Genomic DNA, 22,865 nt, shown 5'->3' with positions numbered 1-22,865 from the left:
ATGACATGGGACCTTTAAAGTGACCCATATCTCCATTGTTGTTGTGTATTAATCCAGACCAATACGAGCACCCTTATAGTAATATCTCCGTTTATTTACATCAAATGTAAACATTCAACTCTTAACATGAATGTTCGTGTAGTAAAAGGCATGTTTGACTCGTATAAAACACAGAATGTAAACTCTTGGCAACCTTGCTTGTGAATGCTGAGAAGGAAACATGACGAGGGGGGAGATCCTTAAAAATGGAAAACTGTAGTTCCTCCGAGAAAGTGCAGTTTTTTGGCAAATGGGAAAAGTTCTCTGCAGATATTGCAACGACACGATTCTAACTCTGATTTTGGTTAAAATAGAAAAACCTTCTTATATCCTACATCAACTACATTATCACAAAATACATGTATGCAATTCAAGCGGTAATCATGTCTCAAGCTGACACTGATCCTCGATATTTAACTTATTTCTTATCAACCTAGAAATACTGTAAGAACCCCTGCAATTGTTTAGAAAGGCTGGCACAAAAGTCAAGCAATATAGCTGCAAATTCTGGAGAAAGACAGGTAAATGAAACACAATATTTGATAAAGATGCTGGTCATTTACCCTGGCTTGACCCTTCACAGTATCCTACAGCATTACAATACATCAAGTTGCTTTTTTGCCTACACTGTATTCACATTGTGTCACAAAAATATAGAGTCAAAAAGTTATCTGTGGTTACATTACAATACGGTTGAGAGGTTTTTGGTTTGAGGAGCAGCACCAAAAATACTCAAGTTATTATAATGTAATTACTGCATTATTTCACAAAAAAGCAACTTCACATTATAGTACCTCTGACAGTATTACCTGACTGCTTTTAGGTAGGAAACGCTTCAAAGTACGGAACATCGAAACCATAATGAAATGAAGGATTAAAGAAAGATGTAAGGACTCCTTTGAGAAAGATGGAGGTTAAAGGTTGAGTCAGTCCCACTGGATACCGAGCTGTTCGCAGCTGACGTCCCACAGCCTCCTCGACGTCTCCTCACTTCTGCCCTGAGGGGCCACGAAGGCAGGGGCGCAGTCACTGTAAAGAGAGGAGAGAGTTATTACGTAATAAAGTGGTGCAGGGATTACATCATTCTGTAGTTGACCCTGAAGGCAGCATCTCCCTCGGCAAAAACCCAATGTAATTTTTCCATTGCATTTTGGATTTTTGCTGAAAATAATCTCTCTAACAAACGTTTATGATATTTACATGTTTTGTTCAGCGGGATAATCTCCACATATTAACACCACTTTATGATTTCTGAAGTAAAAAGCTCACGTCAGGCTCTAAAGGAACTACAGCACGGTCACATGACTTCACGTCACCACCGCTAAGCTAAAGGTGGCTAATGTTTGGCTATAAAGGAACTACAGCACGGTCACATGACTTCACGTCACCACCGCTAAGCTAAAGGCGGCTAATGTTGGGCTATAAAGGAACTACAGCACGGTCACATGACTTCACGTCACCACCGCTAAGCTAAAGATTGCTAATGTTGGGCTATAAAGGAACTACAGCACGGTCACATGACTTCACGTAACCACCGCTAAGCTAAAGGCGGCTAATGTTGGGCTATAAAGGAACTACAGCACGGTCACATGACTTCACGTAACCACCGCTAAGCTAAAGGTGGCTAATCTTGGGCTATAAAGGAACGACAGCACGGTCACATGACTTCACGTCACCACCGCTAAGCTAAAGGCGGCTAATGTTGGGCTATAAAGGAACTACAGCACGGTCACATGACTTCACGTCACCACCGCTAAGCTAAAGGAGGCTAATGTTGGGCTATAAAGGAACTACAGCACGGTCACAAGTTAAACCAGCTGATAAAAATAAAATAAAAAATAAAGTATATCTATAAGTGATGCAATGCTCTATATGCCATATTTTTATTTATTTGTACTTGCTGTAAACACAGCCCGAGGCTTGGCCTGGTTGAGATCAGATATACAAACTGTCTAATGGCAAAACCATGTTCAAGCAGTGATGTCATTAAAGATTAAAAACGTTTGAAGCAGGAAGCTTTTCTGTGGTTAAGCTTGATGGGTATTTAGAAACTGGGACATAAAATATTAATAGATAAGTTCAGATGAGGTTACCCCACGGCTTCTACAGGAACACGCTTGTCGCACAATGTAATGCCTCATTGCAGCTGTAAACTTATTTATTTATTTATTTAATTTTGTATTGCCCATTCTTACTTTAACTTTATATGTCATAAAACATTTTATTCATTTTTACTTATTTCATTTTATTTAATTCTAATGATACACTTAATCTATAGACATTTTTAAAGAAACTCATTGATACTTCACAGAGTTGGAAACAGAAAAACGACACACTTAAAATGTGTAGTGGTGGTCTGATGGATAGTGAGGTGGGCTGGAGATCGGAAGGTTGTGAGTTCAAATCCCAGGAACACCACCACTAGTGTGCCCTTGAGTAAGGCACGTAGCCCTTAGTTACTCCAGGGAGAATGTAATGTAATTGTAAGTCGCTTTGGATAAAAGCGTCAGCTAAATGTAATGTAATGTGTAAATCACAACGTTATTCTGAAGTTCTGAAAAGATGAGTTTTGATTTGTGATTTGAACATGGTGAGAGGAACTGTCCCAAGACCCCATGTTGTATAACCGTTAGTGATTGAGAACTGTGTGTACCTGAAGTGTTTCCCAGAGATGGAGTGCAGCTCGTCGGCGATGGCGCAGTAGATGCTCGTCTGCGCTCCTTCCCGCGGCGTCTTGAGGAACGTGGAGAAGACGGAGAAGAATATCGTCATGAGGGTCGAGTGCCGGGTCAGGTCAGAGTTCACCGTGCCCGGGTGCACTGAGTTCACCGTCACATTGGTATCTGGGAGGAAGAAAAACACAAACAACAAGTTGTGGGTCTCTCTCTAAACAACAGTCATCACTGTTATGACTTAGTTTGCCGAAGCAGATTCGCCTCTTTGTCCATGTGTTGTGTGTTTGTTAAAGGTCCCCTATTATACTGTTTTTCATCAATATGTTATAGGTCTCAGATATATACAAAACATGTCTCTGAAGTGTTTGGCTCCAAACACCAAGCAGATCATTGCAGCATCCCATAACCCCCTCTGTTTCAGCCCTGTTTCAAAAGTACTGATTCTCTGTCTGTTACTTTAGATGAAAATAAGGAGCCCCTCCCCACGCGCCTCTGAGAGATATTTGGTTAAAAAGAACACAATGGTGCTCTAGGAGGAGATGCAGGTGATAAGGTAGGGGGGGGTTACCTTGGTTGGTGATTGGCTAATGGTTACACAAGACAAAACATCGTTATGACATCATAAAGTGGCCAAAATCTGATCAGCTCATTTTCAGACAGGTTTTTATATAAATGGATCAGGACAAAAAGAGAGAGAATCTTTGTTCCTGAAACTTTCAGAATCTCTTTACACAGAGGGGACACATGTTGATGTAGAAGAGACATGAAGAAGAGGGGACACATGTTGATGTAGAAGAGACATGAAGAAGAGGGGACACATGTTGATGTAGAAGAGACATGAAGAAGAGGGGACACATGTTGATGTAGAAGAGACATGAAGAAGAGGGGACACATGTTGATGTAGAAGAGACATGAAGAAGAGGGGACACATGTTGATGTAGAAGAGACATGAAGAAGAGGGGACACATGTTGATGTAGAAGAGACATGAAGAAGTGGATTTTGCATAATTGGTGACCTTTAATATAAACAAATTATAAAGGTGTCTGTGTGTGTGTACCTTTGAGTCTGCGTGACAGCTCTCTGGCGAACAGCACGTTAGCCAGTTTGCTCTGGCAGTATGCTAACCCGCTGTTGTAGCTGCCTTGGCTGTGAAGGTCGTGGAAACGGATCCAGCCGAAGTTGTGAGCGAGAGAAGAGACGACCACGATCCGAGCGGGAGCGCTGCGCTTCAGCAGACCAATCAGCAGCGAGGCCAACAGGAAGTGCCCTGACACAGGTAACACACACACACTTTATGTAGGTGCCATAACGCTACTTAGCTCAAGTTCATTATTTGTATTATTATTATTTGTTTACGTCACTTTTATTTGTTTGTTGAGCACTTCCGGTAATTGTCACATGGGTGTGGTTTGGTTATATAAGTCACCTGTTTGATGTCGAGTGCGGATGACAGAGGGTGAGCTTGTGCTGTTGACCGTTTTGTCCATAGTTACTATGTTATGATTTTGTTTATTAAATATCCTTAAAACTATATTGCTTCAATATGGACTTTGTCTTCGAAAACGCGTCACAGTTTATAGCCAAGTTTAGCCTCTCGGCGACTCAAACGTAATTTGGGATTGAGCCGCCACACTTTAATAACATCACAGTAAATACAAGACTCTAACCGTCAAATTCTCTTGATACATTGAATTTATTTATTATTATTATTCTAGGTAAGTAAGGGATGCTGTTGATCAAGAACTAAAGTGAAAAATGACTTTTAATTGTTAAAGTTGTATATTCTACACTTACCCATATAAATGGATAGTTGATTAACTTTTATGGAAGACTAAAGCTGCCATTTTAATACATAATTAAATGCCATCATCATTAAATAAATGTGCATGCTAATTAAATTAATGAGGATATGAATAGTGAAAAAATATATAAAATAATACGGAAATAAAAAACTTAAATAAATTAAAGTATACATTGGAAAATAAATAAAAATACGTTATTGTCAAATAAATATATGGATTTTTACATTTTCTATTTCTGTGCATATTTATTTACTTTCAAATGAACTTTCACATTCCTTAATTATAGAGAAAACTATTCCATTTATTTCATAAAAAACAGTGGCACAATGTGAACAAATTGCCATTTTAACGGTAAAAATTCTGAAGATTAATATTTGGTTGTTGTGTTTGGGACTAAAGTTGGTTAAGTAAATGTTAGTGGAAAATAATATTAATAAATAATATATTTATGCCAGTTTTTTCATATTTTTCCGCTTGGGAAATCAGAGAAACCTTTTTAAAATTGAAACACAGAGGTTACATTTAATTTCTCACCTAAATGATTGACTCCGATGTGCATCTCGAAGCCATCGATGGTCTTTGTGTACGGGCACATCATCACCCCCGCGTTGTTGATGAGGATATGGAGCTGGTTGACCTCTGCAGAAGAGAACATCACATACATTAAACAGGTGATAAAATAAAAACAAAGCGGCGCTCTGTATGTAGACGTCACTCTGTATGTAGACGTCACTCTGTGTGTTGACGTCACTCTGTATGTTGTAGACGTCACTCTGTATGTTGACGTCACTGTATGTTGTAGACGTCACTCTGTATGTTGACGTCACTCTGTATGTTGACGTCACTCTGTATGTTGTATACGTCACTCTGTGTGTAGACGTCACTCTGTGTGTAGACGTCACTCTGTGTGTTGACGTCACTGTATGTTGTAGACGTCACTCTGTGTGTTGACGTCACTCTGTATGTTGTATACGTCACTCTGTATGTAGATGTCACTCTGTGTGTTGACGTCACTCTGTATGTAGACTTAGATAGATAGATAGATAGATAGATAGTACTTTATTGATCCCAAATTGGGAAATTGTTCTTGTTACAGCAGCATAAAAGGCATTTTACAATAAAACAAAATATACAAGAATAGAAATAAAATAAAATAAAATATAAAATATAAAATATAAAATATACATGTCGAAATAGAAAATATACATGCAGATATTATATATATATATATATATATATATATATATATATATTCAAAATATATGGAATTATGGAGTATTAAATATGAAACAGATTATGTATGAGTAAAATGTACAACGTGGTTTTATTTCTAGAGAAACTATGGAGCAGAGAGTTCTCTTCCAGCCAGAGGTGATTTGTTGTACAGAGTTATTGCAGTGGGCAGGAATGTTTTCCAGTATCTGTCCTTGTGACAGGGGAGCTGCAGCAGTCTGTTGGAGAAGGAGCTCCGCTGACTGTCCAGCTGCTGGTGGAGAGGATGGGTGGGGTTATCCATGATGGACAACAGCCTGTTCAGTGTCCTCCTCTCCACCACAGCTTCAAAGGGGTCCAGCTTGATGCCGATGACTGACCCAGCTTTCCTGATCAGTTTATTGATCCTGCTGGTGTCACTGGCTCTGATGCTGCCCCCCCAGCAGACCGCAGCAAAGAAGAGTGCACTAGCCACCACAGACTGATAGAAGATCTCCAGCATCTTACTGCATACGTTGAAGGATCTCAGCTTCCTCAGAAAATAGAGTCGGCTCATCCCCTTCTTGTACACAGCGTCAGTGTTGATCCTCCAGTTCAGCCCATTGTCTAAGTGCACTCCCAGGTACTTGTAGACCTCCACAACTGCCACATCCTCTCCCAGAATGCACAGGGGCAGAGGAGGAGATGTCCTCTTCCTCCTGAAATCAATGACCATCTCTCTGGTCTTGGCCACATTCAGAAGCAGATGATTTCTTCCAGTCCACTCAACAAAATCACCCACCAGCGCTCTGTACTCCTCCTCCCGTCCATCCCTTATACACCCTACCACTGCAGAGTCATCCGAAAACTTCTGCAGGTGGCATGACTCTGAGTTGTATAGAAAGTCAGAGGTGTATAAGGTGAACAGGAAAGGAGACAGCACAGTCCCCTGTGGAGCTCCAATACTACCAACCACCACATCAGACAGCACACTGCCCAGCCGGACGTACTGTGGTCTGTCCGTGAGGTAGCTGGTAATCCAGGTGGACGAGTTTACCCTCATAGCCTGCAGCTTGTCACTCAGTAGCCGAGGCTGGATCGTGTTGAATGCACTGGAGAAATCAAAAAAGGTGATTCTCACAGTGCAACCCGATCCATTCAGGTATGAGTGAGCACGCTGCAGCAGGTAAATAATGGCATCGTCCACCCCCAGGTGAGGCTGGTAGGCAAATTGCAGAGGGTCAAGGAATGATCTCACCTGCGGTCTGAGATGGGCCAAGACCAGTCTCTCAAGCACCTTCATCACATGAGATGTGAGTGCTACAGGGCGATAGTCATTGAGCCCAGAAGGAGTTGTCTTTTTAGGGACCGGAACAACGCAGGATGTCTTCCACAGCACCGGGATGGTCTCCAGGTGCAGGCTCAGGTTGAAGAGATACTGGAGAACAGGAGCCAGCTGGCGGGCACAGGTCCTCAGGACCCTGGGGCTGATACCATCAGGGCCAGCAGCCTTGCCTTGGTGGAGTTTTTCCATCTGACTCTGGACCTGTCCTGTGCTCACATACCCCATTCACACCAACGGTGTTTCGGGGCCGGTTCAGTGCTGGTGCTTGAAAAGCACCGGGTTTTCCTGTTCACACCGCAGCGGAGCAGCCTCTAAGCTCCGGAATCCGGTTCGTTTCGAGCACCAAAAAGTTGTCCGTCTAGAAGCAAGAACCGCATACGTCACGCTTACGTCGGAGGGGGGCGAGATTAACCTGAGCTAACAGTTAAGGCGAGTACGGCAAATAAAAGTTGTAACCAGCAGTAGTGCTGCGCAAAGTGACTAGAACGCATCCACACACTTGTTAAAAAAAAACACGCTTTATAAAGTCAGGCAACACTAACCAGGCTTCGTGTGATTCTGTTTATTTGTACCTTACTTTGACCATCCGTTCGCTGTTATTGGTCATTGTGGAGAGCAGGCAGACGTTTTGTTTGTTATTATAGCAGCTATCGGATGGAATCAATACATGGGCTACACAGGTTGTCATGTCCGACTATCAGAAGTAGAATCATAATGAAAAATACGTCGGTAAAAAGTGCCTGTAGAAAACGGCTTAGCAAGTAGTCAGTTTAGCTTCGGTTGCTATGCTAACATCACCCATGTTATACCAGAGAAACTTTCATAACAGCGTTGTGATGCCAAACAGCGTCAATTCAGACTGACACACATTCACTTAAGGGGAACTGGGGATATGTATCAGCTGCTTGTGTGACAGTCAGACAGTGAATACTTTAGAGCCGTGTGAGCTAACCCGGAGCTAACGGGAGAATACACTCCCGTTGAAGAGCAGCCGGCCAGCACTGCAGCGGTCGGTAAATGCCGCTGAAACACATTAATAAACAATGAACCACGGCACTCTGGAGAAAAGTATAAGGTTGGAGAAGTCGTTATTTAATTTAATCTGGCTTCGTATGATTAAAAGCAACGCAATCCCCGGCCCGTTGTTGTTGTGAGGTGAGCTCCGTTGGGGAGAAAATCAGCGACGTAAACTGTGACGTCATGACGCAGCAGCGGCAGCACCAGTCGGTCTCTGAGCGGTGTGAAAAGAGACGGAGCTAAACCGAAGTACCGGTTCCGAACCTGAAAAGCTCTAGCACGGAGCTTGAACCGGAGTTGCGTTGGTGTGAAAGGGGTAACAGTGAAGCGGGGGGGGGGGGGCTTGATGGCAGGGGGGATAGAGGGAGGGGGGGGGGGGGGGGGGTCTGAGGCAAGATGAGCAGAGGGGGGGGGGGGGGGTCAGCGGCAATGTGAGCAGAGGGGGGGTGCAGAAGCCATGCTGGGTGGTGGAGGAGAGGTGTGAAGTGTAGGTGGTGAGCAGAGGGGGGATGTTGACGCCAGGCTGAGAGGAGGAGGTGAGGTGAGAAGTGGAGGTGGAGGAGACGGCAGCGGGCGGAGAGCTAAACCTATTGAAGAAGGTGTTCAGCTCGTTGGCCCTCTCCAGGGTGCCCACAGTCAGTCTGTCTCTCCCTTTGAAGCCAGTGATAGCCTTCATCCCAGCCCAGACATCCCTGCTATTGTTCTGCTGGAGCTTAGGCCCCGCTCACACGGGAACGTTTGCGTTTATGCACAGTATGCGTATTCAAAAAAGTCTTCCGTTCACATGCATTCGTTTCATTTAACGTGTCTGTTCAAACGAGACCGCTGGAAACGCTGTAGTACATATGCCGGGACTGTAAGTGGCGCTGTAACTTCCGCCAAAATACACCAAAAGTAGCGAAGAAGAGCAGCCCAGCAGCCCCCGCCGCAATGTTGCCATGGCTACCCTTCTGTTCATGCCCCGTGGTGTATTTAGCAACATGTAGTTCATGTAATTCTCCATAGACGTGTCACTCTGTATGTTGACGTGACTCTGTATGTAGACGTGACTCTGTATGTTGACGTGACTCTGTATGTAGACGTCACTCGGTATGTCGACGTCACTCTGTATGTTGTAGACGTCACGACGTCACTCTGTATGACTGTATGTAGATGTGACTCTGCTCACCTGCGAGGAACTTCTGAGCGAAGGCCCGTATGGAGCAGGTGTCGGCGAGGTCGAGCTGCCGCACCTCCACCTGAGCGTGAGCACATGATGCTCTGATGCTGTCTGCTGACTCCTCCCCTTTATCTATGTCTCTGCAGGCCATGATCACACGGGCTCCTGCAGGGGGAACAAGAGAAGCTAAACTATGAACACAGAAGCTGCATTAATACAGAAAAGAGAGGAGGAAAGAGGGAGGGGCTTGTGCTGGAGCAGGAAGACATTTATTTAATTTATTAGGGTGTCTATAAGGATCTAAAGTGCACCTATCATGCTATTTTTAGGCAATAGCATAGGTCTCAGATATATACAAATATATAAAAAACATGTCTATGAAGTGTTTTGCTCAAAATACCAAACAGATCACCCATTCTAGCCATGCCTCATATCCCTCTATTTCACTTCCTGTTTCAAAAGTGCTGATTTGGGGTATAAAGCTTTAAAAAAAAAAGAAAAAGGGAGGGGTCTGAGCTCATGCGGGACCCGGCAGCTACTGTCTAAACTAAATACTGCGGTGATGAAACGCCATATCATGGATTATCAAGGATTATCTCTGAAACAGTATGGAGCTCAAAGGCTTTCTCTCTTGCCGGTTATACCACAAGGTGAGTTCCTTTTTATTTCCTGCTTCTTCACACACATGCTCTCCAGTACAGGTTAGCTCTGAGTGTTAGCGATGCTAATGTAAACACCGACCATATTACGTCCAAAACAGTCGGGCATTGTTTCTGATAGCAACGTTTCTGATAGGGCCGTGGGTCCACATTTCAGATATTACGTCATATCAGACGCAAATCTGGATCAGCTCCGTTGTAACCCCGTTTTTAGGATGTTCGGCTAAAGCAAACACACTGACTTTGTTTTAAATATCATTGCTAATCTACCACATAAGCCCAAATATATACATTAATAGGTAAACAAAAAAATAAACTAGAAAATAACTTAATATGATAATTAATTCATTCATATATAAAAGATAATTGGATCATTTAAAAACAATTTTCAATTTCTACACTTATGTATTTATTTCCAAATTTAACTGTACACTTATTTGATATTGGGGGCTTTCAATTATACATGTTTTTATTTGTATTTATCTATTTTCCTATTTTTAAATTAATAAACGTAATGACACCTCACCGAATGTATAAATATGGAAATAAATATAGTAAAAAAATATGTTAAAAAAGAATTGGGCTAATATTTATTTTACAATTCCTGTATTTGTTTTCAAGTCAATTTTATTAATATTTGTATCTATTCCTTTTTATTATAATGGCAAAAATATTATGTTTTTTTTAATAGATTACATTACATTACATGTTACTTGTTTGTACGACTTACATACTCAATACTGTGGGCAATCCCCACAGGAGCAATTTGGGGTGAAGTGTCTTGCCCAGGGACACAACGACATGCTGACTGCAGTGGGGTTTGAACCTGTGACCCCCTGATCCCAACACCAAGGCTCAATCCACTGCGCCACACGCCTCCTTAATAGATATAATAAATCACCTCTCACTGCGAGTTCCAGGGCCGTCTCCTTTCCGATGCCGGTGTTTGCCCCCGTGATGAGCACCGTCTTCCCCTCCAGAGAGACGGGGGACCGGCACACTCCTCCAGCCGCATACTTCCTGTTGACCCGAGGAGGAAGTATATAAATATATATCCTTTAAATACACCACACTGTGAAAACACTCTGATAAAGTCATGCATTGATAATGGTACCAAAGTAAAAGTATGTGAGTGTAGTCGGGGAAATGCACTGAATGAAAGGAAAAGTACTGAATGCATTAAAGTGACCTTATATTATATCATGGGATTATTACTAACCATGCATTAAAGGAAAGCAGGATTTACTGTTGTTCGAGGTGGAGCTCATTTTAACTTTTTGTGTTTCGGGCTGCAACAACTTCTTATTTTTTTTATAATGGATGAATGTGCTGCTCACATTGGGTTGGGTTTATCAAAATTCAGGGAATAGTGAGAAATGCTGTTAGAATTACCCAAAAGTGACACCTTCACAATGCTCGTTTTGTCCAACCAACAGTCCAGACCTCAAAGATTATTAAAAAGAAAATTACATAATTAAAAAGGAAAAAGCAGCAAATCCTCACATTTAAGAATTCGGAACCATGACATGTTTTTGCAAGAAAAATGACTTAGGGTTGTATGTCTGGAAGAGCCAAATAATAAAATGTTCATATCATTTTTATTATTTAAAATAGGGATTTGTTGAATTAAGTAAAATTGTATCAAACCAGACTTTAATATCATATCATTCATTATTAGTGCTGGGCGGTATACCGCTTCATACCGAATACCGTGAACTTTAAACCCTACGATATGAATTTTTCATATACCGTTGAAAAAGTGGCAAAGTGTGCTCGAGCGGTGCGACAGTGAAAGGTGTCCCCTGGTGACTCCTTTCACTGTCACACCACTGAAATGCATGCAGTTTCAGGGAAGGGGGGGATTTGTTTACAGTGCTTTTGTTGTCATGTGGTACGCAAACATTACATTTTGCAGCTGATCAGGTGTTTTTTGTGGGGCCAAAATGTATAAAATGTAAATACATTTCGGATCATTGAAAAGTAAATAAATATCGTGATATCGTTATAATTTGCAGATATACCGTCATATGAGTTTTATGACATACCGCCCAGCCCTATTTATTATCATACAAATAGTGACCAATTGTTTAACTGTTAGTCGATTAATCAATACCTTAACTGTGCTTTTTTGGGGCCTTTTGTGTGCAAATTGTACATTTGGAAAGCTGAATTTAGCATATAAAAATCAAGCACATTAGGGTTAGGTCATAATTCAATAGTGATAATCCATTGTCTTTCATGGAAACGTATAATGGTCGTAATCAGAGGTGGTAGAGGTACTTAGATGTTATACTTGAGTAAAAGTAGAAGTATCAGATCTTGTACTTAAAAGGAAAAGTACCAGAGTGTAGGAATACTCTGTTACAAAAAAAGTCCTGCATCCAAAATGTTACTCAAGCAAAAGTACAAAAGTATTATCATGAATCAAAAATATATATAATATACTTAAAGTACCAAAAGTAGAAGTACTCATTAATCATTTAGTTCCACCACTGCTGTTAATACACAGTAACACATGGCGTGGACATTATACAAGAGAAGTCCTACATCAGACTGCTCCATGTGACTGACTCTTCTGAAGCCAGTGTGAGTTACTGTGTCCTCGTTATTATGGGACATATGGACGTCCTTTCTTAATTATTCACAGAGACAAACTTGGATCCTGAACACACACACACGCACGCGCACGCACACACACTCACACACACTCGGCGTCAGGTCGTACGACCCACGCCACCGTGCAGCAGAAACCAATGGCTCTGCAGGAGTAAGAGCTCTCCCAGAAAACTCCTCCTACACTCAGCCTGCTGATAGGCCTGACTCTGTGCACAGATAAAAAACTACCATCATTCTATTTCATAGACTTTCCTCCAAAGATATCAGCCAGCGTCGTGTGAAATGTGAAAAATCCTCAAAAATGGCGAGAGCACAGTGTTTTATGTAATGTCACCTCATCGATATGATTACATCAGTGCAATGCAAAGCCCTGAGTGCATCCGTGCTATGTGTGTTTAAATAAATGGATTTCAATGAGAATGCACGAGTGGTTTAATTGCATTCTTACCTTATGTGTGGAGCAAATAAAATGACCAGCAGCGTCACCACTCCGAGCCCCGCGACTATCACTAGAAGCACCATCATAGCACGGATACCTTTCTGTCTCCTCCGCGGCTCTGTGGGCTGAACAGCTGATGTCAAAGCAGAGAGGGTCAAAGAGCCGCCGCGAACTGCATCATGGGATTGTAGTTTTTATTTTTTATTAGAATATATTTTGTGGATTTCAATTTATAATCATATCATACAATTAGTATTAGGAGGATGTATTATAAATAAAGCCATTCAAGAGGGAAAACTATATTGACTATAAATAAAATAGATAAGTGGATAATGAAAAAAGTAAAGCAAAGATTATAAATATATATATATGCAAAAATAAATAGATAATTAAAAAATACATATATATATAGGCTACTCGATATGAGATAAGATTTGTTTTTGAGCCCACAAAGGGGAAATTAAAATAAATGTTACCCAAGCACTAGTTGAAAACAAAACAAATTGACGGAATAGATAGGATTAGATTAAATATATCCTCCTGGGACCCAGCCCATTGATTAACATGCATCTCCTTTTACTCTTTTGAGCTACTCTATCAATCTCTGATGTACTGTAGAGGACATCATTGGCTTTCCAGTGATATGTCATTGGTTAAAATTGCATGCTGGGAAGTTCCTCTTTGTTTTCATCCAAAATGGCTGGCATACCAAAAACAACATTTTATAGAAGCCTGAGGAGAAGTCAAATATTGTTGAATAATTGTTATTTTTTGTTTATTAACATGTGAGGAACTATATAATTAGTTCTGAAAGCAATTCAATCATTCAAGTTTGGAAATAAGAGCTCTTTTATAAATGTCCATTCTAGTGGACGTCAGACCATCTTCATGGACTCAATATTGTTGCAGGAGACGGAACTGAAGCAGACATTTTCTGTACCAGATAGTTAAGGGAGATTAAGATTTGGAGCTCTCAGATGATGAGGATTTCACAGCTGGGATAGAAGAGGGTCAAGAAGAAGGGGGGCAAAGATGCAGGAGGCTCCATGAGTGCACAGATACAGACAGATAGGGACGAGCTGGAAAGACATGTCCCTCTGTGGGCCAAGAGTAGCACGTATGTCTTATTGTTGTTTTTATTTTAAGTGGAGCCATGAAAAATGAGAATTGCCTCAGGAATGCAAGCTTTGTTCCTCTGGGCATGGTCAAATGGAGACCACATCCATAAAACTAGTCAAGATGACCCTACAGCCCATGCCAACTGGAGTCAATGAGATACTTTCCCACTTTTCAAGTCCCCGACCAGACCTAAATATGGAGTGTGGACTGCTACTTGGAGAGGTCCCAGTTCACCTCCTGCCCTGCCGTGGTGCCCTTGAGCAAGGCACCGGACATCCCCCATTGAGTTTTTCAATTGAAGTAATATATGTTTAACAAACCAATGAACAAAATGATATATTATGAAAAACTATAAAATACAATACTCAAATTTGACATGTTTATATGAGGACCCCCTTAGTGGTTCTAGGAATATTTTATATACAATTGTCATTTCTATTTAACTTATTGTACTAAGATTATTTTTGTAATCATGCATGGTATTTTTTTAATTAACCTTTTTATTTTGTTTATCTCACGTACCCCCTGCAGTACCCCAATTTACCCCTAGGGGTCCGCGTACCCCCATTTGAGAATCACTGCAGTCTAGGAAGCAAATTTAACCTTAGATTATCAAGGAGAAACCAAAACGGAAGCAATTCTACAATAAGCATAAACAAAAACAAACAAAGATATTTAAACATGACAATCGTTAAAATAAAGTAAACATTTTCACATATAAGTAGTAAAACACATATTTTAATAAAGTAAAATTGTTGTGGAGCGTTCATCATTTAGTTTACTTCATTTCCCATGATGCACCGTGTAAACTGTCTGCGTAGTGCCTGGATAAAATGGTTAACAGTTGTTTAAACATTTATTTCATCAACATTTGTTATAATCTGTGTACGTGTTATTCCTATTTGGTATCTTAAATGTAATTTATATTCCTTTTCTATGTTTTAAATAAATAAAAATCGAGTTCTTTCTATTTTTAATCCGGAGTTTTTGCCGTTGGATCACGAGGACCTCAAAGCGGAAGCGTCTCGTGCATCTGATTAACGTCAAAATCAAAACTAACAATTGTGCTTTTAGATTAATCTCTTAGAGCTGTTTTTAAAAACAACACCACACCATTATCTTTAGGATAAAGGGCAGTTTAGCTCCTCAGAAATGTCGTCGGAGGAATTTGAGAAGCTCCATGAGATCTACAAATCTCTGTTCGAGGAGCTGAAGCTGCTGCCGGAGAAAGCTCTGAGGAGCCAGGGAGGTAAATATTGTTGTTGTTTTATAAGCTAATGCTAACGGTAGCTAACAGTGTTTTAATTAAAGGTGTTTTCTGTGCTGTGACACTGGATGTTGTTGTTGTTGTTTACAGAGGAGAGGAAGAGGCTGGTGAGGACCTTCGATGAGAGGAAGGGGGAAGCTGAGGAAGTGGTGAGCTGCTCTTTTTATTATCTGTTTAATATGTGTTTTGTATACGTATATTATCTGTTTTTTTTACAAGTTAATTACCTGTTATTGAATGTGTTCATTATGTGTTTTTCATCTGCTTATCATGTGTTGTTTATGTGTTCATTATGTGTTTTTATAGGTTTATTATCTGTTCAATATCTGTTGTTTTGTATGTGTTATATGTGTATGTATGTTATTTATATGTATAAATAAGAAAGGATGTACCTAAAATAAATATACCGCCAAAAGTACTATTTTGATAAATAACTGTTAAAAAATATTAACACTGTCTGATATCGACAGCCTTTTCCACAAAGCAATAGGACCACCTAATAAATAAGACACGCACACACACGCACGCACACACACACACACACACACACACACACACACACACACACACGCGCACTGCAAAATATGCATTAAATGCAATTAGGTTTATATATATTTGTATTGTTTTTCTTAATGCATATATATGTTACAGCTTCTTATGTTTTACTCTTGTGATTCATATTATTCTATTTTACTAGTTTTTATTGTTTTTCTTCACAGAGACAGATCTTTCTCTTGAATGACTCTGTGTTTATATCCGTCTCCAGTTACAGGGAATGGATGAAGAGCTGCGTTCTGCTCCGTCCGCCTTCAGAAACATGATGAGCACAAAGCTGCGGATGTACAACCGAGACCTGGGGAAGCTGCAGAGAGACATGAAGACCTCCGATTCTGGGTCCTCTTCTCAGGCGGGGGTGGGGAGTCATCCAGGCATCTACTCATCCGAAAACCAGCAGAGTGTGAGTGTGTGTTAGCTGTGATATGTTAGAAATGCTGTTCGAGCACCGTGTCATCTCATCATGAGGGTTATCAACACTTAGGAAAATCTCACTGGTCACCGGCTTGAGCTTCAATCTCAGGATCCATGTATTTGTGATCCTCTCCAGAATGGAAGTAGTCATCACATACAGAGCATCAACTAGTTCCTGAACAGTGTCCTTCACATGCTGATATACAAGAGAGGGAGTTACACAGTCACAAGATGGAGGAATACCGGTTCTTCTAGGTAATCATACATTTGAGTTTTTCTCAAAGTGTTGGCTTTTTTCTGGAAAATCTGAAAATTCTTACTTTTTCTCAAATTCTTAATTTTTCTTAAAATCTCAAATGTCTGACTTTTTTCAAAATTCTGACATTTTCACAAAATTCTGACTTTTTCCTCAAAATTCTGACTTTTTCCCAAAATTCTGACTTTTTCCCAAAATTCTGAATACTTTTTTTTTAATAATCACTCGTCACCGGCTCAAGAATGGAAGTAGTCATCACATACAGAGCATCAACTAGTTCCTGAACAGTGTCCTTCACATGCTGATATCCAAGAGAGGGAGTTACACAGTCACAAGATGGAGGAATAGAAAGCAGTATTCAATGTTTAGTTCAGATTAGCTCCACGTCAGAAATGATCATGCTTGTCATATGTCTATCTCCATAGAGGCTGAATCATCATGTTAATCACATAGCTATCATATGCCTCAAACAGTCCTGATGCTCTTCTAGGTAATCATACATCCTGTCATGTTCACAGCTACAGTTGGGATACCTTTGTTATCATGTGGACTCTGATATTGGAAGAGTACATTCAGTATTTTCCCAACATCAACAATTACAAGGAAGTGTGAAGCAGGAAGTGTTTCAGGTTTAAACGAAAGTGGAAAAACTTGCTTTCAGCTCACAGAACTTCTCTTTTCTGCTTTATGTAAAAACTCATTCTAGGTGAATGTAGAAGTTCAAGGAAAAGTTGACACATTTCCTTTATTACAAACTAACCCCTGCAGACGACAGTACACATTTATAAGGAAAGACTAAGATTAAGGATGTGATTTGGAACGCTTTGTAATTGTTTTAATCGCCCGTCATATTCTCGTAAAACAGGATATCACAAGAACGCCTCGAGGGCATTTCTTGATGATGTCAATGTGCCCTTAAACAACACATCTTTGTCCATAACGCAATAGCTTTTACATGACAGTCCACACAAATGTCTAAAAGGATAAAAATGATGTTATTTTTGACGAACATGGATCTAAACTGCATCTTGACTAGAGGCAGTGATTTTAATTTAACTTCTTCTACAGTACTATGAACCATCCAGAGCTCTCAGGTGGTCTGCAGGTCTGCTTCAGTGTTATTGAGTAAAGACTATCATAATGTAAAATGACTGTAACACACAGCTGTCAACAGTGTGTGAGGTGCTCTATGATCCTGTGAACAGAAATACTGTGGAGAACTCAACGTGGAGAAGCAGCGTTCAGATATTATTCTCCATATATCTGGAACCATCTCCCAGAAAACGGCAACCCTCTCTTCTTTTACATCAATTTGTTTATTTGTTTATTTGGCAGGGACATTGCACATTAATGAACACTTAAAACATGAAATGTGCCAAGTGTAAATATGCCGGATTTAGCTTTGAGCTACTTTCCATCCGCAGTCCCTCACATAAAACATTAAAGGTAGGGTAGGTAAGAATGGAGAAACCAGCTCGAGTGCGCTAGAATTTGAAAGTACGCAGCCGAAAGAAATCTGCCCCTTCCTTACAGAGCCCCTCCTCCAACACACACGAACGCGCACATGACCAATGAGGGCACGAGATAAGTTTGTGCACAGATGGAAGGCTGACAGGCAGGTAGGCCATCCAGTTATTTTAGCCGGGCCGGCTCAGATGATTGGTCGTGCTTTTTACAGCGCCACGGCTTCCACAGATGACATTTATGTATGTATTTATTGTCAAAGCATTTCATATATTCATTGCTATCGGGATGTTAAGAGCATTCCATGGAATATAACAAAAAGTGTTTCTGAAGTGAATTACATACCCCACCTTTTAAGATAATGAAAATGACAAACATAGCAGTACAAATACATAAAGAGTAAGAGTACCCAAGTATTTAGGACATGGTAATACAATATAGCAGCATCGATACATAAAGTGCAAGAGAAGATACCCCTGTGTTAAAGTGGTGATCGCACGTCTGTTTGTTTCTCAACCATTGTTTGAGTTGACCTTTAAAGCTATTGAGAGTGGGACAATCCAAAGCTAATAGCATTTAGTTTCTCCACTCTATTTTGCTCTTATTCACCCTAATTGTAATGTGTTCCTCTCCCTCAGACCCAGGTCCAGTCGCAGAGAGCGTTGCTGCTGCAGGGCACCGACTCTCTGACCAACGCCAGTCAGAGCATCGAGAGAACTCTTCGCATCGCAGCCGAGACGGATCAGGTCGGCACCGATATCATCGAGGAGCTGGGAGGGCAGCGCGAGCAGCTGGACCGCGCCAGGAACACAGTGAGATGTTATGTTATTATAACGATGTATAGGAAGAGATGTAAGATACTGTATGGTATATATCTTATGGCGCATTTCCACTACACGGCCTCGCTCGGCCCCGCTCGGTATGGCTAGGCCTCGTTAGGACTGGCTCACTTTATGGCGCATTTCCATTACAGTTTAGGAACTGGGGTAGTATCTATAGTAACGCAGTGTAGGCGGAGCCGTGACGTCATCTTCAATGAGAACCCCAGAAAAACAACACAGCCGTTAGCTGTTAGCACTCAGAGCTCACAGCTCCTCATATATGTTCAGAAACTAGACAAAAGTTAAACAAGTACAAACCACAGACTGTCTGTGTCATGGCGAATACAGTCGCTGCTTTATTTATGTCTGTATAGGCCGTTGTTGTGAGTGTGGACGGTCGGAGCATATACTGCGTTAGCTTAGCCAATCTCCATTTAGAAAACAAGCATTTTAAAAGGTTTTTCGCCTGCCGTCTGTCTGCAGACTTGACAAAGCATTAATTCATGGTTTTTACTAACCGGTATCAGTATGTTGTTACTTCGGCATCATTTTGAAACGTGTATTACAATTAAATCACGGTCAAATATGTCCATCTTGTTGTAGTTGTAGCCCCCTTGCCAGCGACGCTCTCTCTAGTTTAGCATACTCAGCCCGACTCAGCCTCGTTGTCTCTGGCCCTGGACCCACGATTTTATGAGGCCAGAAAAACTGTGAATTAGGACCCGCCGGCCGGTACTAGGCCAAGTGGAAACGCAACCAAAGACGGGCCGCTGACGTCACAGCCCTCTTAAACCGTGCTCCGCGCTGTAGTGGAAACGCGCCATTAGTCCCCTGATTCAGCTTCTTGTGGAATAGATTTTTGAAAGCAGTCCAGCATTTTTACAAAATTTGGTGTCAGAAAAAGTGAAAAAGCCCAGGTTTTAGTAAGAACTGTAAGTAAAGAGACTATTTGTTGTTGACAAATTCTGTATCTTGTTTTATTTAAGTTGGTGAATACCGGAGAGAACCTCAGCAAAAGTAGGAAGGTTCTTCGTGCGATATCACGACGGTAAGTGCTTCCCCTGAAAAGATTATACAATTCAGTTTTTATTTTTTTCCAATAAATTGAATGTTGAATTTCCGTTTCTTGTGTTTCCATTATTCTCTGTTTTTGCATGCTTTAATTTTGAGGACTAGAGAAGTCTCTGTAGTTTGTATGACAGTATACTTTAATTAAAAACCACTCTCATTAATCGCTGTGAATTGCTTAAGCACATTTTAATTGCATATTTCTTTGGGATAATGATGTGAAATGAAGTTGTTTTTTTCCAGGATAATCATGACATTAAATGTTCATATCCTCCCATGTCTTCAACTAAAAAAACCTTCTCCCTCTTTTGGTCCTGTAGGCTGATGACCAACAAGCTGCTGTTAGGCGTCATCATCATAATGGAGTTGGCTATTCTAGCAGCTGCCGTTTATCTGAAGTTCTTCCGATGATGAGCAAACTTTACAATCCAGAGCAGACTCTCTACAAATACTTTTCATCCATTAAGTGAACTTTTACTCAGCGAGGATTCTGTCAGGTGATTCGGGAAGAAACGGAAATCTTTGAACTTGTTAAAGGACCAAATCTACAGAAATGTGACCTGGGATTTGCACTTTTTCATCAGACTGTTATTACCCCTGATGCTCTGCAGGGGGATTTTCTGGATTTGCTGCAACAGACCCCAGAAGATGCTCTGTCAGGATTTATTTACCCCTAAGTTCATGTCAAGATCGTCTGGTGACTGTACTTGAGAAGTGTTACTGAGACAATGGTGCAGAAGTTCTGGGAATGGGATTCTTTATTATTCGTCACCCAAACACTTGCATTTTGCTTAGGGCTGTCCTCTAGCAGACATTCTTAGTCAACTAACACTACGATTTTCCTACAGTGCGTACTCAAAAGTAGAACGTGTATGCAGTGTGTGTGTTTTAGAATTGGCCGTCCTATTCTTGTGAACGTGCTATCTCAATCACCTGGAGGAAATGTCTTGGAATTTGGCACAAACATCCATTTTGGGTCAGGAACGAACTGATTACAATTTGTTGGTAAAATGTCAAAGTCATTGTGACCTTACCGACGATGGTTTTGTCCATAACCCAATAATGTGTCTGCTTATTATGACAATTCACCCAAATGTCTAACAGGATAAAATGATGATGTTTAATATCTGTAAAACTAAGCTCCTCCACAGAGAATCATGCAAAAGCACCACATTTCATCTCTGATTAATAGAGATTTGCTCCGGAATAAGTCATTCAGCCTGGAAAAAAAGCATTTAAATGAATAAATAACTCCGATATCGACCATTAAGTGGATTTAGAGGAGGCAGCCCTTATTGTGCCATTATATAATACTAAATAATAACAGTATTTGATGAAATGGCACCAGTTTAATCTATGTTTAAAGTGTCATCATGCCCAGTTTCCCAATGGTTGTATTAAGCTTTTGAGGTGTGGATGGAAGCTTTTACTACATGCTCTTAACGGTAAATAATGTCTGTCTAATCACTGTATAATACAGAAATCACTATTTGAAAACAAGCTTCAGTATTCCTTTATTTCCCAGCGTCACTGAAGCTAATGGTTAACGTCAGTCTGATGTCTGCAGGGTTGACAGCGGTCAGAAAAACATCCGGCGGATCTGCCTCAGGTTAGTGCTGCGCAAACAGCATCTGTTACCACGCTCCTAATTCTCAAATAATCGCTGATAAGGTTATTTTTAAGTGCTGTGTTTTCAAGTGGCACATCTGCCGCCGTGTTTTTCCTCCGCAGAGATATCACGCCTGGCTGGTGTGATGCCAGGCAAACATGTTGTGAGACTGAGCAGCAGGTGGAGAGAGGAGGAGGAGGAGGAGGAAACTTCAGATTTATTATTGGTGCTGCAATCTGAAATGCTGCCTTCATGCTCCCTTTGAAATACTAAAACAAAAACGTTTTTTAACCTACTTTAAATAATAGTAATATAGCTAATCTATTTGGGTTTGTCACCACCCCCGCACCCCCCTGTGAATGTCATGGGGCACTAACCCACAGCGCCTCACACTCAGGGACATTGCACTCCTTGTGACTCATTCACAATCTCTTTATTCACTATTTATTACAGGGGTGTCCAACACTTTTTCACAGAGGGCCACATACAGAAAAATATAGGGCTGGGCCGCTCACTAGAGGTATATCGCCTCATAAGTTAGCAAAATCAATCAAATGTAGGTACATGATGCTTGTGAGTGTTGGCAGCTCATCCCTTAAAGCAGAAGCCTCAGATTGATTATAATAAGGAGAAATAGGAAGTGTGTATTTCAAGCTTGTAAATAAGTCATTGGGCTTTTTTCTTATCAACTAAGATATGAAAATGTTTCCAACTTTAATTGACTGAATTTATTTGAAAAGTGGTCTTATTAACACATGAATACTACTGTGTAATATATTGTTATATTTATATTTAAGAAGTACAATATAAGACAAGCACACGTTTCATTTGTGGGCCATATTCCATTGTACTTTTTAAATTTGCCGAGGACCGATTCAAAATGGTCCGCGGGCCGCATTTGGCCCCCGGGTCGTAGTTTGGACACCCCTGATTTATTACATCTGTATTTATCTATATATGTCTAAACTCTGCACCATATATTTGTTCTGTGAATGTATTGAAAACGAATGCGATGTATTACTCTTTGCACTTTCTGGTTGGATGCAAACTGTAGTTCGTTGGGCAATGACAATAAAGTTGAATCTAATTTATTTTAGTTTGTAAAATCCTACCAATTGTTCTCCTAACAGAGAAGAGAGATCTAAGAATTGTAGACAGAACTCATTATCATAAACCAAAAAAACATTATTATTTAAAAAACTAAATGGTCTGAAATGGAGAGATTTGTTAGACTTATAAATGGCAAAAAGTGACCTATTAAAGGTCCCATGCCATGGCCTACTGATCATAATTCCATAACTCACATTGGTTTCTCATACAGCATCTCTGTAAAGTATGTGTATTCACTC

General features: G+C 40.6%; 2 protein-coding genes across 2 annotated transcripts; one reads left to right on the top strand and one right to left on the bottom strand.

Annotated features, from left to right (window-relative positions):
* Positions 1–73: 73 nt before the first annotated feature.
* Positions 74–13,073, bottom strand: rdh12 (retinol dehydrogenase 12). The gene is made up of 7 exons (XM_034144339.1): positions 12,953–13,073; positions 10,790–10,908; positions 9,239–9,394; positions 5,052–5,156; positions 3,773–3,982; positions 2,693–2,882; positions 74–1,068 (listed from the first exon to the last, which is right to left on the bottom strand). The coding sequence occupies exons 1-7, from the start codon at positions 13,027–13,029 to the stop codon at positions 966–968; spliced, it is 960 nt and encodes a 319-aa protein (XP_034000230.1). The 5' UTR covers positions 13,030–13,073; the 3' UTR covers positions 74–965.
* A 2,121-nt stretch (positions 13,074–15,194) lies between these two features.
* vti1b (vesicle transport through interaction with t-SNAREs 1B) lies at positions 15,195–21,533 on the top strand. Its single transcript, XM_034144340.1, has 6 exons — positions 15,195–15,311; positions 15,420–15,478; positions 16,096–16,287; positions 18,657–18,830; positions 19,826–19,887; positions 20,228–21,533. The coding sequence occupies exons 1-6, from the start codon at positions 15,215–15,217 to the stop codon at positions 20,316–20,318; spliced, it is 675 nt and encodes a 224-aa protein (XP_034000231.1). The 5' UTR covers positions 15,195–15,214; the 3' UTR covers positions 20,319–21,533.
* Positions 21,534–22,865: the final 1,332 nt, after the last annotated feature.

The sequence above is a fragment of the Trematomus bernacchii genome, unplaced genomic scaffold (assembly GCF_902827165.1).
Source record: "Trematomus bernacchii unplaced genomic scaffold, fTreBer1.1, whole genome shotgun sequence".
Taxonomy (NCBI): domain Eukaryota; kingdom Metazoa; phylum Chordata; class Actinopteri; order Perciformes; family Nototheniidae; genus Trematomus; species Trematomus bernacchii.
The sequence above is the reverse complement of the archived record's forward strand: the minus strand, read 5'-3'. Positions and strand labels throughout refer to the sequence as shown.

Excerpts from the sequence above, each read along its gene's own strand:
- rdh12 (XM_034144339.1), bottom strand. The coding sequence starts at position 13,029 with ATGATGGTGCTTCTAGTGATAGTCGCGGGGCTCGGAGTGGTGACGCTG. Across the intron at positions 10,909-12,952 it reads TTATTTGCTCCACACATAAG|GAAGTATGCGGCTGGAGGAG; the intron begins GTAAGAATGCAA and ends TCGGGTCAACAG. Across the intron at positions 1,069-2,692 it reads ATCTCTGGGAAACACTTCAG|TGACTGCGCCCCTGCCTTCG; the intron begins GTACACACAGTT and ends CTCTCTTTACAG.
- vti1b (XM_034144340.1), top strand. The coding sequence starts at position 15,215 with ATGTCGTCGGAGGAATTTGAGAAGCTCCATGAGATCTACAAATCTCTG. Across the intron at positions 15,312-15,419 it reads AGCTCTGAGGAGCCAGGGAG|AGGAGAGGAAGAGGCTGGTG; the intron begins GTAAATATTGTT and ends TGTTGTTTACAG. Across the intron at positions 18,831-19,825 it reads TGGACCGCGCCAGGAACACA|TTGGTGAATACCGGAGAGAA; the intron begins GTGAGATGTTAT and ends GTTTTATTTAAG.